The sequence below is a fragment of the Callorhinus ursinus genome, unplaced genomic scaffold, assembly GCF_003265705.2.
Source record: "Callorhinus ursinus isolate GAN/ISIS: 27379988/994484 unplaced genomic scaffold, GSC_fseal_2.0 scaffold16, whole genome shotgun sequence".
In the NCBI taxonomy this organism is placed as follows: Eukaryota; Metazoa; Chordata; class Mammalia; order Carnivora; family Otariidae; genus Callorhinus; species Callorhinus ursinus.
In genome coordinates this window covers 28,616,023-28,631,232 of record NW_027397078.1, presented here as the reverse complement: position 1 = coordinate 28,631,232, position 15,210 = coordinate 28,616,023, and the positions used below count along the sequence as shown (strand labels likewise).

Genomic DNA, 15,210 nt, shown 5'->3' with positions numbered 1-15,210 from the left:
TACTAGAGAGTAACTGCAACTGTGGCAAGGCTAAGAACATTAGCCGGATTTTAGGTGGTCTCACACACAAGTCAGCAAGTGGAAAATTACCATTAGATTTGAATTGTAACTGAAGATGATATAATTCTTGAGTTTTCTGCTCTAGGGTTTGCCGCAGAAGATTCTGATACTCTCTTTCTTTCTGAACTAGGTGTTCCAAAAGTCTGGTTAAAAAAAAAAAAATGCCATTATTCAGAGAGCGCCATTCAGTTCTACTCAAACATTGGTTGAACCTTAGAGATTGGGGGTGGGGTGGGGAATGACACAATCCCAACAGTCTACCTGTACCTGGGCCCCTCCCTTGTGTTTCCTCCCCTTGAAAACAAAGACATGGGTGTATTTTGTCTCAAAATGTATCATGAACCGGAAGATAACCTGAGGGTGATCAGTAAACTCAGCCAGGAGGAGCTGGTGATGACAGCTTGTCTCCCGGAGTCTCATCAAGTTGCTGAAAGGAGCTCTCAGGGTTTTTCCTCCTCAGGAGGAAGCCAACGAGCTGGCAGCCCAGCGTGTGTCGGGCAGTGGCGGGAGAGCACCGGCAGAAAGATGACCTCACGCGAGAGGAATACACCTGCGAACGTGTATGGGACCGAGGACCGTGCTAAATGCTTCGCAGGCGCTGGACAGAGCAGGTCCGCCCAAGCCCCGCAGCTCCGGGCAGGATGCCCGGTCGTCGAGCTCTGCACGACAGCAGCCCCGGCGGCCGCGGAGAGCAGCGTGTCTGTCAGCCGTCTGCAGCCGGCGCCGGCTGTTAGTCCTCCTCCCGAGACCCCAAGGAAGCAGAGGGACTATCGACAGTGCCGATGAAGCTCAGAGCGAACAGTTTCTACATTTGGTGATTATTATAAACCCTACCGGAAAATATTTTAAGGAAGTGCTAAATATCACTATCAACTTCCACATCTGTCATACTTTAAAAGCTTTCAAAATTTTGCCCCCACTACCTTTTAATTAAAACTCGGATCTCAAAAATTTTAAAAAACACTCTAGGTCTCTCTAAAAGGAAATGACTAGAACTGCCTAACTTTATAGAGATCGCCAGTGTGTATACAATGTTTCTGCCATGATCCCTATACCTGGCACCACATCTCCCTGTTACACATTAATCGGCATCAGCAGTGACCACAGGGCAACAAGGCAGCCTTTGGAACCAGTACCAACAAGTTCGCTCTGCCTGGGGGCTGTATTTTTTTTTAAGTCCACTGATGACGGGATTATCCAGAGCAAATGACAATCGATTTACTCATTTAACAAATTTTAAACCACCTACTTTGTGCCAGGAAGTGAATTAAACAGACCAGCTCTCTTGAGGGGGACTTCAGAGCCATGCTAGGGTGCCCTGGCTGCGAAGGCAGTGCATGAGCGCCTGCCAGGGAATCGTGACGAGAGGAGAAGGCAAACTGACCCAGGGTCAGGGTCATAGGCTGCATGTCTGTCAGATGAAGTGCCAACCAACCCCTGGCTTGGCTACTGACATGGAGACAGGCTGCAGATGCCCACTGGTGAGCCTGTTGGACCCACACGCCCCGCCAGCGGCCGCGTCTGAGTGAAAAGACAGAAGACCTCCTGAGACGCTGCTGCCTTTAGCATGGCTAACTGCTGTGTGGCCGGTGGCCAGGCGCCAGACCGCTCTGATCGCTACTGTTCAAGAAAGGGAGGCATTCTCCCCCAGGTGAAGCTGAGGACACCCCCTTCACACACTGCCTTGGTGAAGATACTCTTGTGAGACCTGGGAGGGACACTCTGCAAGGCCACGGATTCCCTTACTGGCCCCGGTCACCGTCCCACCCCTGCCCACCTGTTGGTCTCCTGTCTGAGCTCGCCCAGCTCGAGGCTCAGGTGCTGGTGGTGGAGCTCCTGGGGCTGGGCCCCGGGGGCACCCGCGGAACTGAGGCTGCTCCCTCCAAACGCCACGTGAGCTTCACGGCCAGGCACGTCCGCTGGGGGGTAGTCCTCTTCGACCTCGTCCGTGTCCTTATCCACCCCCTCGGTCTCTGATGCAGGCTCAAAGTGGGTGCGGAGCTCTGCCGAAGGGTGGCAGAAGAAAGGACCACGGTTAGGCAAGGCCAGGGCGTAGCGTCGCTGATGTCCGCTGCCAGCACACGAGACTGCCCGGCGGCCGGCCCAGCCGATGCAACGCTCTTACCGGGGCAGCTGACATTATAAATGGGGAGGAGACTACTTTACTCCGTTCTGTGCAGTGAAAAGACGATCACCCCTGGGTTACAGATGACAAAACGGAGGCTGAATGTTAAATCAGCCAAGGACAGTTTTGAAAAGGTACAACCCGACTTCCAACCTGGCCTGGGTTCTTTTTACTAAAGAAAGGTGCCTGCTTGGAGTGGGGCGTCCTGGGGTCTAACGAGCTCCTGGGGAAAGCTGCCCCTGGGCACAAGCCGCCATGACAGGGAGGGAGCCAAGTTGAGAGAGCAAGTGGCACTGTCAACAGAAGCTGCTCAGAGCCTCCCTTCCCAGGATGAAGTCACCACAGGAGAGTGAACCTGGGGATTAAGCTGCTCTGACAGTTCACAAATGAGAGTACAAAAGCCTAAGATTTCTAGAGCTACCACATGATGAGTCTGACAGGAGGTGGAACCACTGCACTCAAGCCTCCAGTCGGCGGTCCCGAGTGTGTAAGAGGCTGCACTGCAGGATCCTGGCCCTCAGGCTCAGTGCTCCCTCTCAGATCACAAGCTTTGTCTCTATGCCGGCTCCTTGGTTGTGTCAAGAGGGCACATAAGTACCCCTCCCGAAGTTCTTAGCAATTTACTGAACCGCAGGGAAGTATACAGCCCAGATGGGAAAGAGAAAACGGCTGTCGAGTGCAGAGGATACTTGCGATCTCTTCCACAGCCTGAGCCTGACCTTGACCAAACAGGCAGCACTTACCCGGGATGAGAATGGTGACTGCAGCCTGCACCGCTCGACGGATGATGTTGTCCATCGCAAACATCCAGTGAGGCCTAATTAAGTGGTTCCTCAAAATTTTATTTACCTACAAGTCACAAAAATCCAGATTTCCGGTCCGCTGTACTTTTAAGAAAGAGGAGTTCTTACTCATTCTAGTTGACTTCTACTCTGAAAGAAAATGTCAACCACGCTGCTCTGCATTTCTACCTGACTTGTTCCTTCCAGACAGAGTCTTCCTGCAAGCTGCCCCTGAGTCCGGCTGGGTCTAGGGGACGGGCAGAGATCGGATCTCCCACACCGGGCCTCTCCATTGTTCATTCGAGGGGGGTTTACTGAGCACCTATGAAAGGTCAGGCTCTTCGCCAGGGGCCATGGGACACAAAGCTGCACCAGACACGGAAGCAGGCCTGCAGCCACTCTTACCTGTTTGCACAGACACGTAAGCTTAAACCGTGTATCTCCTCAGCCCGCAGATGCCCCCTGCTCCCGGGTCCTCTAAGTCCCATACTCCTGCTCTGAGGGGCCAAATGCCATCAGCCCACTCACCGGCACTTGCATATTCTGTGTTTACAAGCCACTGCTGAAACTAGGATTTACGTGTAAGCAGGTTAGAAGAAACAGGGACTGTGGGAGAAGACGGTAACTCAACTCCATGGTCCTGGCTTTGAGCCACTTCAGTGGGCTTCCTGCCTTCTAGCACGTTCTTTAGGGCCAGACAGAACACTTACAGCATCCTGAAATCCAAACAGTACCAGATGAATCTGATTGATGGACGAGCTGTCAAAGTCCAGGTCCACCTTTAGCTTTGATATCGTGGATGCCATCACTCTGTGCTCCGGGGAGCGGATGAAGTCCCTCAGGATCCCAATTATTTGCTTGATGTGGCCGACTGAGAGATGCAAGTCTTCCGAACTCTGATCACCACCCCACCCCACCCCCCACCAAAATCACTTTCACTGAGTGAGTTAGAGAGGGAGGGGAAATTCGACAAGTATTATGTGGACACCCCAGGTGAGAAGGGGTCTGTTTCTCCAATTCCCTCCCGATCCTTTGTTAGGGGGCCCCTCTCCTCCCTGCCCCCCACCCCACACAACTAAACCCCTCTGGGAACGGTTCTGCCCTCCTGTTGAATCCCGTGTAACTGCCCTGCCCCGGCGCACCCCCCACCCCTTGTTAGAAGGCCTAATTCGTAGTAGGGCAAGTGGCCTCTTCCTAAAAAGACCTTCCCACTTCCAAAAGAAGTAAATGCAAATACTCTTATCCATAACCTTTGTCCCTAAAGCAGCTGCTCTCCCAGCTTCTGAGGGCAACTTTGTGTGTCCTGCAGCTGGGGTTTCAAAACGAGATTCACATGAGTGAAGGACAAAGGCGGGGAGCCCTTGAGCTTTGCGCTGCATTTGGCTTTTTCCACCAGGGGGCAGCACCGCTCCATAAATGCCTGGGTTCACCGCAGTGCTCTGCAAATGCAGGCTTCAGGGGGAGTCTTTTTTTTTTTTCTTTGTATTTTCTTTTGTCTTGTTGGAAGAGGGAAGGACGTTGGGAAATACTTATAGTGATTACCGTAACTGCGCAAATGTCCCAGGGTAGCAGGAGCCTCGGGGTCCCGTTGGGACCTGTTCCGGGACCTGGCCCCGGGCGGGGGGGGGGGGGGGGCGGGATGAGGAGCTCCCCCCGACCTGGCCCTACCTGGGCCACGCACTCCTGCAGGTTGGAAGCCACCTGGTTCTGCTCCTCCCAGAGGATTCTGTACAGGATGGCACGGCGCTCGCTGTCCTTGCGCAGCAGGAAGAGGCCTGGGTCCCTGTCCTCCGGGGACGAGGCTGCACTCTCATCCGGAACACTGCAGACACACACATGCGACAATCCCTGTGCGTCCCAGAACAAAGTCTCCACGCTCCGACGCCGCGGGGGAGGGGCGAAGTGGTGACTCCCCCTGCAGTCCCCACCCTCAAGGTGAAATTGCAGAAGGCAGGCGGATGGAAGAGAGATGCAGTGTTTTTTTCTAACCCCAGGAGCACCAGTGTTGGGAGAGGGAGGAAAAAGGCGGGGTGGGGGGGGAGGGGGAGAGAATAAGGGGATAATTAAGGGGACGATGGGAGGAGGGGCAGAGGGGATAGGAGAGAAGGGGTAGTGAGGGGAGGAAGGGAGGAGGGTGAGGGAGGAGGGAGGGGGGTAAGCGACTACAGTGAACATGCAGCCCACTGCCTTCCTCCCCTGCACCGTTGGCCTACTGACGGCGCAGAAAGAAAGCAAAAGCCCTTGGTGGCCATCTGGTTTTGACCTGGGAGGTATTTGGCCCCTGGTGAACGCCAGTACCCCCTCGCAGGCCCACAGCGGAGGGAAGGGTTGGGCCGTACCTGAGCAGGTGGCTGAGCCGGTGCTTGGGTGCCCGGGCCTTCTCAAAGAACGTATCCAGCTGGGCATCAGAGTCCGGGGAGACAGAGCCGTGCTCGCTGCTGCTGCTGCCCAGGGGCTCCCCGGATGTGGGCAGGGCTAGGGCGGTGCCCCAGGTACTCTCTGTGTGGGGGCAGACAGGGAGAGGGGAGGGGAGTCTCAGCCTGCCCCTCAGGCCAGGTGACCCACGCAAGGGCCTGCGAAGTCTGTGCTGCTTTAACGGGGCAGCCCAATCCATCACCCAGGGGTCCCTGAAACGCAGGTTCCACTTGAGCAGGTCTGAGATAGGTGCAAGACTGCGCTTCTGAGCAGCCCACAGGAAACGCTGGCACAGCTAGCCGCAGTGGGAGCAAGCCGCTGAGCCTCCCCGTCCTGGCTTCTGACTCCATCCACACCAGGACCAAGACAACAAATGGCTTCGTTTTCAGAGGCCATTTTTATGTCACTGCTGGGTAGGACTCAATGCCCTAGAAGGGGTCACCTGGCTCCCGTGGCCTGTGGGACAGCTGGTTCTGCTCCTTAATGTGCCCCTTAATCAAGGTCAGGAGCAGCACAGGGGGAAAGGCCGGGGAAGACCCAAAACCCCAGCCAGGGCACCTCTGGCCTCCCTCCTCGGCACAATCACAAAGGAAAGACTTTAACAAGGGGGTGTACCGCTGTCACCTGAGGGCCTCCCTGCGCGTGTCACGAAGGGCCATTCCTTGGCTGGGGTCCGACAACCCCCACACCCGCCGTACCCAACCCTGCCACTCCTCACAGCAACGGGCGCCATGCGGGAGGCTCGGTCTTCTCCCAGTGACAGAGGAGCTCGGGCATCACCGCGCCCAGGGTGGCCCCCTCCCCCCCAGCTGTCCAGGGACACCTCACCTGCCGGCTTGAAAGCGATTCGGCTCTTCTTGCCCTTGTTCACCTGCCTTAAGAAACCCTCTTTGAGCAGCTCGGCAGCGGTGGCACGTTTGTGGGGGGCAGGCTCAAAACAGGATAAAATGAAGGCTCTGGCATCCATTGAAAGGGCTTCTGGAATCTCAGGGTGGATCTTAAACATCCCCACCTGCATTTAAGGGAGAGGTGACCGATGTGACTGTGAGGCCTCAGGCACACCCAGGTGTACAAGCCTTCAATACAAAGCTCCCACCCCTGCCATCCTTTGAGAGGCCGGCGGATGAGATCCTCCTCAATGACTCGCCCGGCTGGCCTCCTGGGACTTGGCTCTGCCCCGTAGATCGCAGGAAAAGTGTTATTAGAGGAGTTTCAGAGCCTAGGCCGTAAGAGGTCTTGGGGCTTCTCTTCTGTTCTAGTCCTCTTGGAGCTCCGAGCCCACCATGGAGGGAGGCTCCAGAGTTTGGGCTTGGAGGGAGGGGAGCAGAGAGTCACTCAGCGCAGGGCGCAAGGTTTCAGGTCAACAAGATGAATACACTGTGGAGCTCTGTCGTACAACACGGTACGAAGACTCAGCAGTTTCGTCGTATGCGCCTTCAGGTTTGTTAAGGGGGCAGAGCTCATGTTAGCTATTCGTACCACGATAAAATACAAGCTTTTAAGTCGAGTTTTAGATTTTGAGAACATTAAAGGCTGGATGGAATATAACCCCTAAGATGTGAAATGCAGGACACATGACAGGTGGTGCCCCTCACCTAAGGGGCAGGGAGGGAAGGGCACCAGGGGGCCCTAGACAGAAATTCAGGACAAGAAACCCAATAAGAAAGGAATGGCTTGCCTTCAGACTCTTAGGAAACAGCAAATGTGGGCAGCACCTTGGCACCGTGCCAATACATTCTTTCTAAAGGTGCTTTGCTATTACTCCAGGGGTCCCTGTATTAGTCTGCTGGGGAAGGGGTTGTCACCAAGCACCACAAACTCAGTGCCTTCAAACTAGGAAAATTGATGTTCTCACAGTTTTGGAGGCTGGAAGTCTAAAATCAAGGTGCTGACAGGGCCACACTCCCTCCGAAACCTCCAGTGGATCCTTTCTCGCCTCTTCCAGCTTCTGGTGGTTGCGGCTCGTAGACACATCACCCTCACCTTGGCCTTCACGTGGCGCTGTGTCTCTTCACAGCATCACCGCTCAGGCCCTGATGTTTTTCTCAGCACCGGCTACTATCTATCATCCTGAGGCCCGTGATGAAGCTGCGGGTAAGATCTTCAAAAACTGCACCTGGCTCGGGCGCCTGGGTGGCTCAGTTGGTTAAGCGACTGCCTTCGGCTCAGGTCATGATCCTGGAGCCCTGGGATCGAGTCCCACATCGGGCTCCCTGCTCGGCAGGAAGTCTGCTTCTCCCTCTGACCCTCTTCCCTCTTGTGCTCTCTATCTCTCATTCTCTCTCTCTCAAATAAATAAATAAAATCTTAAAAAAAAAAATTAAAAAAAAAAACTGCACCTGGCTCCATCACGGATCAACACTAAGGATGGGGAAGGTCATTGCTGTCCCCCAGCCCTGGTGTTCAGGGTCTTGTTGAGACTGTGGGTGCCAGAAGATACTTGCTGACTTGAGGTCTTGGCGTCGGAGCTGCCTGACAGCGGCTGGGAGGGTGGGAGGCCCCGAGAACGTTCTGCAGGGGCCGGCTGAGGGGAGCAGCCATGGCTCCGGCAGCACAGGGTGCTCGGTCTGCTGAGCGGCCTGCACTCGTGCCTTTTAGTTGTTTCTGCCCAAGAGTGAGTGGGAGCGTCCGGCAAAGATGCAGGCCACAAGGTTGTGGGGCCGACAGGCTGAGGCCACCACACCTGGCAGAGAAGCAGGAAGCAAGGCCTCTGGATCCTGTTCCATCGGGCTGCTTCGGTGTCCTGGGACCTCACTGGCCATAAGCAGTGAACCTGCTCTCTTCCTTCTTAGCCTTGAGGCGAACACAAATGCTCCACGGAAGGCTGCCGAGGGACTCTTAAGGCCACAGCCTCTCTTTACCTTCTCTGAGTGCACAAAGAGCCAGAAGCCGCAGACCTGACCTGAGACACATGGGGTTGTCCTGGCGTCAGCTTACCCTGGGGTGGCAAACGTGGCCCTTCCCAAGGAAGAAGGCCCCGGGGGGTAAAATCCCTGCCCATAGTGGCCAGTCAGTCCTAAGTGGGCCTCAACACATGCGGTGCCCTGTCTGCCAGCTCTGGGAGGGCTTTTCGAATGACAAAGTAATCACCGTCTGCTATCTGAAGTCCTACCTCTTCAAAACCCAGTTAGAAACCTGCCCTCCAAAGACAGAGACTCATGTGGCCTTAAGCCTTGCCCAGTGTAAGGGCAAATACACATTCAAAATCAGAGGCTTCATCCTCCCTGATGAAAATAAGGGGAGACCCTCCTCTTTTCTTAGAGCACTTACTTTAAGAAAACGTGTAATTCCAAGTTCTTGATCTCTGTGAGGTGCACTGAATCTTTTTAAAAAGGGAATAAACCTCTTGGCAAGAATGTCTTTCTCAAGGACCTGGGGGCCAACTCCTGGAAATGTCAACATCAAGGAGGAGACGTCCCCACCTCCCAGTTCCAGCGGGTAGGGAAGAGCCTAACTAAAGTAACGTCTTGCTCCAAAACTACCTCCTTTTTTTTTTCTTCAAGATTTTATTTATTTGAGAGAGAGAGAGAGAGAGAGAGAGAACCTGTGCATGCGCACAGAGGGAGGGGCAGAGGGAGAAGCAGGCTTCCCGCCGAGCAGGGAGCCCGATGCGAGGCTCGATCCCAGGACCCTGGGATCATGACCTGAGCCAAAGGCAGATGCTTAACCAACTGAGCCACTCAGGGGTCCCCAAAACTACCTCCTGTCTTAAAGATTGGAGAAATTTATTTTTCCTTTGGGTAAAGCCAATTAGCTAATGCAAACCATTATCCCAATCACCAGGTGGCCCCTGGACGCCCTAGTGTGATCTGTGGCGCTCTCCAGTCCACGCACGGGAGGACTAGTCATCATTCCCTCTGACAAAAGGGCGGTACTGCTGAGCTCAAGAGAAGGACAGGTCCTTTCTGTCTTTGCAATCACTTGGGGGGTGGCCTGTGACCCTTATTCAGTGATAAAATGGTTTTCTCTTCTACACCTTCGTGGAGAGGTTTCCAGAGTGGCAGGAGGTTTCCTTTTGGCTTAGTATTTCCCCAACACCAGCAACCTCAATCAGCAAACATGTCTTACTTTGAACATCGCTGCCTGCGGTTCGCCGAGCTCATGGAATGGAGGCCTACTGGTGGCCATCTCGATAATGGTGCAGCCCAGGGACCAGATATCTGCCGGGGCACCGTACCCGCGAGGTCCCTGATCGATAATCTCAGGTGCCATGTACTGCAGAGTGCCTGTGGGAAAAAAAATAATAAAGATTGTGGGCACCCTATTGCTCAAACATGTAAGTGGACCATTAGTAAACAAGTGTGTGAACTTTAACCCTCTCATTAATGACAGATGGAGCCTGCTCTCAGGCATAAATGACGTGGTTGCATCCTTTCTCTGATTAGAGACATGCAACGGGCCTTCCTTTGATACTAGGCACATCGACAGATTGCCCAGCTCCTCGAAGGATAAACGGGCCCCGATCCAATACAACAAGCACATAGTAGGGTGCACCAGATGTAGGGAAACACAGAAGGTGAGAAACACAGTCCCGACGTTGAGGAGCTGCCAAGTGGAGGGAACAGACAAGATGGCGATGGTGGGAAAATGGAGCAGGCGCTAGAACAGCGGGGTCTGAGAACGTGGATAGAAAATGTGCTGGGATTTTGCCTGCTTCCGGTCAGGAAAAGCTCTATCTGGATCAACTTGGTTCTCTGAGAGGTAAATGCCAAGACAGGATTAGACCTACGAGAGGCTTACTGGGGAGAAGCATATGAGTGATAAAGGGAGAAGGAACAAGATGGGCAGGGAGAGCCATCACCCTCAGTGCCAACGTGACACGTGGGAAAGGAGAGGGGGAACGAAGAGGTGGGGAGGCAGTCTCAGAAGAGCAGCTCAGACCCTTCAGCCGGGCCACTGGGGAGTCCCTGACCAAAAGCTGCCCACTGGAGGAGTCCCACGTTGTTCTAGTACCTCCCCCATGTGCCGTCATCGGGCAGGAGCAAGCAGGGTAAAGCACGGCCCCACTGTGAAAGTGGAGGCAAATCCTCAAAAGGTGGCAGATGGTGCTGCCTGTGAACTCGCCACCTGCCGTGAAGGTCAAAGACGTGGACAAAGGGAGGGTCAGACTCCCAAGCCAAGGGAAGAGCTTGAGCAGAGGCACAAGGGTGTGAGGTACAGAGCGAGTTCCGGGAACCACAAGTAAAGTCTGACACAGGGCAGGAAGTTAAAAATTAAAAATTATGGAGGCAGCGGCCTGGGAAAAGCCCGAACAGCAAGCAGTGAATAATGAAGGCTCTGGCTTTGGACTTTCTCCTGTGGGTCACAAGCCACCAGAGGTGGCCACAGGGAAGGTGAGGGGGATCAGGTATAGCACTGGAAAGAGAAGGGATTGCAAAGATGGGGGCAGGGAGGTCAATCAGGGCTCTGGGAATACAATTGTAGGTTCTTGAAACTAAGGCAGAGGAAAGCAACAGCAACAAACCCTATGTGCTGGCAAAGTGGTTTATAACAAACAGTGAACTTGGCAGCGGTCACTGGCCACGGCGTGAACAGAGAACACTGATGCCCAGAGAAATTCAAGTGCCTGTCTCAATATCACGCAATCAAAGCAGGTTTCCAGAATCTTAATCAATGAAAACAAAGGGCTTGTTGGTTTAAAAAAAAAAAATTGGAGAAACTACCTACTACATCTTCTTGAAGATCCAATGTGTTTTAGCATTTTTCTTTCCAGTGACCATTTGAAAAGCTCTGACCCACAGAATGTTTTTTAAAAAAGATTGATTGATTATTTATTTATTTATGAGAAAGAGCGAGCGCACAAGTGCGGGGAGGGAGAGGGACAAGCTGATTCTATGCTAGTGCGGAGCCCGACTCAGGGCTCGATCCCACGACCCTGAGATTGAGATCGTAATCGTAACCTAAGCCAAAACCAAGAGTGTGTCGCTTAACAGACTGAGCCACCCAAGTGCCTCCCACAGAACATTCTGCAATAATGACAATGTTCTATGCAGTTCAAGATGGTAGCCACTAGCCACATATAACTGTTGGGCCCTTGAAATATGGCTGGTGAGACTGAAGAAAAGAATTTTAATTTCTTTTAATTTTTAAAAAGTCAAACTAATTTAAGGTTCAACAGAAACTGGGCTGGGTTCGTGTGCTCAACAGATCAGTAGGGCCCAAATGATGGCTTTGGTTTTCAAAGCTGAAAACCTGGTAGGGAAGTGTTCGGCTGGCTGCAGGGTTAGGCAAGATGGGCTGGCAGCACTTGCTGCACTGTTAGGAAATCCCAGAGCCCCAGGGATGGAACTTTCAGTGACACAATCTCCCCTCCCAGGTTTGTACTGCTGTGAATAGTGAAGGGAGAGTCCTTGGCAGGGGATGTGCCTTAGAACTAATTCACAAGCCATTAATCGAGGAAACACTTGACACGGTGTGGTTTGTTAAGCTATTCTCTTTCAGCTCTGCTCTATGATGCTGGGCTAGGGACCCTGCAAACCACATTTCTGCTTTGCGGCAGCTTCCTGTTATGCTCTGTCACTTGGAGGCGCTAGAGAACCTGAGAGCACAACCAGGGTGTGCTCACGCATACCTAAAAGGAAGGAGGAAGGAGAGGTTACTTGCTCCCCAACATCTGCTGCTGTTCCTCTGCGGGAGCTTCCCTTTGGACCCTCAGCTGGTTCCAGTAGCAGTGCTTGGCTCCAGTTTCTAGCTTTTTTGTCCCCTCATAGTTTCAGAACCAGCTTCATCTTGCCCCGCCCCGCCGTTACCTGTTCCAGTCCAGTAATACCCTCCTGAAAGGTACCAATTCCACCCTTCCTTCGGCCCCCGCCAAGCCCTAGGGGGATAATTCAGTCTCAGTTAACAGTTCTTTCTACTAAATTCTCTCTGTAAAAATAAGTGGGGTGATTTTGATTTTCCTGACTGAATGCCAAGTAATACAATCACTAAAAGTTAGTTTTTTTAAGTTTATTTTTAAGTAATCTCACACCCAACGTGGGGCTCGAACTCAGGACCCCAAGATCAAGAGTCGCATGCTCTTCCACCTGAGCCAGCCAGGTACCCCTAACAGTTAATTCTTAAAAGAGTAAGAGAATAAACTTTTACAAAGTTATGCAACATAGAAAATATCACTAAACCAAACTGCAATGGTTTATTGACGCTGGTCAAATAACCGTCCACTTCAGCACAACTGTTTCAAAACTGGGGGATAAGTCTGCTTGGTGCTAAATTTGGAGATTTCCTTTGTATGGAAACATAGTGAACATCACCCTTTATAAAGGTAGGAACTTAGCAATGACATCCATATCAGTTATTTACTGTTATGTAATAAATTACCCCAAATGTTAGCAGCTTAAAACAGGAGTTAGGATCTCAGACAGTTTTTAAGGGTCAGAACCCAGGAACAGCTGGGTAGGCTGTGGTCCAGTTACCTGCTGGGCTGTAGTCATCTGAAACCCAGAATGGAGCTGGAGGATCCACTTCCAAGCTCAGGTGGGGTTTGGGAAGAAGCTTTAGTTTCTCACCACATGGGATCTTCAAGACATGACTTCCCCCAGAGCAAGTGACCCAAAGACAGCAAGCAAGAAGGATGCCACCCTGTCTTTTCTGACCTGGCCTCCAGGTCACACACTGCCACTCTACCTTCATCTGTTCATTAGAAGTGAGTCACTAAGTCCAGCCCACATTCAAGGGGAGGGGATTACAAAAGGCTGTGAATGGCAGGAGGTGGGGGGCCACTGGTGGCCATCTTGAAGGCTGCTGGCCTGACTGCCCATAAGTACTCAATAGCTTACAGAAACATCACTACATAGCACTGTCTCTGTGACACAACTCGGTAAGGTCGGGCAGAGGCACTATCTACTGTGATTCCCATTTTATACAGGAGGCAAATGAGGTTCAGAGGAGGTAGGGAATGTGCTCAAGCTAGAACTCAGGTCTTCGGTCTCCACATCTGGAGCTATTCACCATGACATCACCGACCAGATGCAAAGAATCGAGCGGGAGCCCGAGTGAAACAAATGGTGCCTGAACAAAAGCGGACTTGATGCAAGGATTTCCAAAGCCATCATGCGACTTGGTCTCACGTCACTGAAGGTGGAGAGCAGTAATCGAAAACTGGGTGCTCCGTTTTACTGACTACCATGTTCCTAGAAAAAACTACCCACTCAGAGTAAACATCCAACAGAGACGGAGCCACACAACTATTTCAAAGAGTCAAGGGACTGTCCCCAAGTGGTGTGCTTGTTGTGGGTGTACATCAGCTGCACCAGAATGGCTTCTGCTGAGAAACCAAGTAAAGATGCTGGGGTGTGGGGGGGCAGGGCAGGGGGTGGGGTGGGCGGGCATCTGATTAATGCAGAAATGCTGGGAAACTTGCTTGCCTTCAATCTGGTTCTCTTAAGGGCGTCATGTCCTTTCTCAACTGCATGTCCCCAAGGTGCCCACACACAGGTCACTCGATTGGCCAGCCAGCCATGACTCTCAGGTAGCTATACCCAAGCAGGGGCGCAGAGTTCAGAAGACGGAGACAGGAGACCTGCAGGCACTGACCCAGCCCCCTGCGGACATGAAATTGATCGGGGGCTCCTAGACAATTGCCCAAGCAGGATTTTCAAATTGCTGGCGAAGAAAATGCATGGCACAGGGCAATAATTTAGAAGTTTTGACCGAGGTGCCAAGATAAAAGCCAGACACCAAGGCACGGGGCGAGAGACTGATGACGGGTCCGTGTTTCCAAGGGGGTCTCATACAACTGGTTACACACCTCGCACGCAGGCCCTTAGCCCAGGGGACTTCCACCTGGATCAAGGGGTTAAAAAGGTGGAGAGAGGAGAGACCGGAGGTGGGGGGTGTTGAAAGCTACTTCTTTAGACACTGCTGTGCCGGGAGGTCTGCCCTCTCAATACAGGAGTCGCAGAAGGGCTGTGCTCAAAATGGCGACTTGGGCAACGTAACACTCACTCCGGACTGTTGCACTTGACGGGAGGCCACATAAATAAGCATCTTCTACAGGCTCTGGAAAACACCGAGCCCGAGCCCGAAGTTTCAAAATTTCCTGTTAATGAAGTACAGAAAAGAGAAATAAGGTGCTTCCTGTGGCCCCAGGGGCCACTCTGGTTGCCCAAGAATGGGTGTGGTAGGAGGGGATACCACTTTGTCCTACCCCAAAGCTTCTGAGGGCTCCTGGCTGCCCCCCCCCCCCCGAGCTGTCTATGTGTGTGTTCCCTGCTGGTGAACTGCACATAGGACTGGTTCCCATGGGAGGAAAAGCAGCTTAGAGCATCAGCTCATAGGGTCTGGTGGTGTCACCACGCCCTCTCGACAGTGGGTGAAAGATGTATGATCTCTGGACACCAGATGTGGGACCCATTGCAGAAATACTGCTTTAGGTTTTTTGTTGTTGTTTTTTTTTTTTTTTTGAGAGAAAGAGTGAAAATGAATCTTGAGCAGACTCCACGCCTAGAGCAGAGCTCCAGGCGGGACTCAATCTCCAAGCAGGGCTCGATCTCACGACCCTGAGATCAGGACCTGAGCTGAAATCAAGAGGTGGATGCTCAATCGACTGAGCCACCAAGGCGCCCCCTAGGGTCTTTTTAAAAGGACTCTTGCTCAAAGGCCATCTCCCATGGCCTGAATCCCTCAGGAGAAAAAAAATGGAGTAGTGAATGCAATGTGAGGGATAAAAGTGGTGGGGGGCAGCGGGCAGTCAGCTGAAGGACAGGTCTCTGGCCAGCACGTGGAAGTCACATTCAGAGGGACCCGGCAGGAAAGTGTTCCCAGCTGGGGAGCGGGGAAGGAGGTGGGAGTCGGGACAGAAAAGGCGAGACTCCGTGCTGTCTGCTGCTA

General features: G+C 52.7%; 1 protein-coding gene across 4 annotated transcripts in view; it reads right to left on the bottom strand.

Moving 5' to 3' along the window:
• Positions 1-15,210, bottom strand: part of MAP3K15 (mitogen-activated protein kinase kinase kinase 15) — a 118,439-nt gene that overhangs the window by 2,333 nt on the left and 100,896 nt on the right. For 3 of the 4 annotated variants that reach the window (XM_073902014.1, XM_025857355.2, XM_073902015.1), the window contains 8 exons: positions 9,451-9,608; positions 6,211-6,394; positions 5,307-5,466; positions 4,636-4,789; positions 3,678-3,863; positions 2,929-3,034; positions 1,838-2,063; positions 91-203 (listed from right to left, as the gene is read on the bottom strand). In XM_073902014.1, coding sequence (XP_073758115.1) covers positions 91-203; positions 1,838-2,063; positions 2,929-3,034; positions 3,678-3,863; positions 4,636-4,789; positions 5,307-5,466; positions 6,211-6,394; positions 9,451-9,608 — 1,287 coding nt within the window. Of the gene's footprint in view, positions 1-90; positions 204-1,837; positions 2,064-2,928; positions 3,035-3,156; positions 3,864-4,635; positions 4,790-5,306; positions 5,467-6,210; positions 6,395-9,450; positions 9,609-15,210 lie in introns of those variants that run through there. The other variant, XR_012381051.1, reaches the window with a different exon arrangement.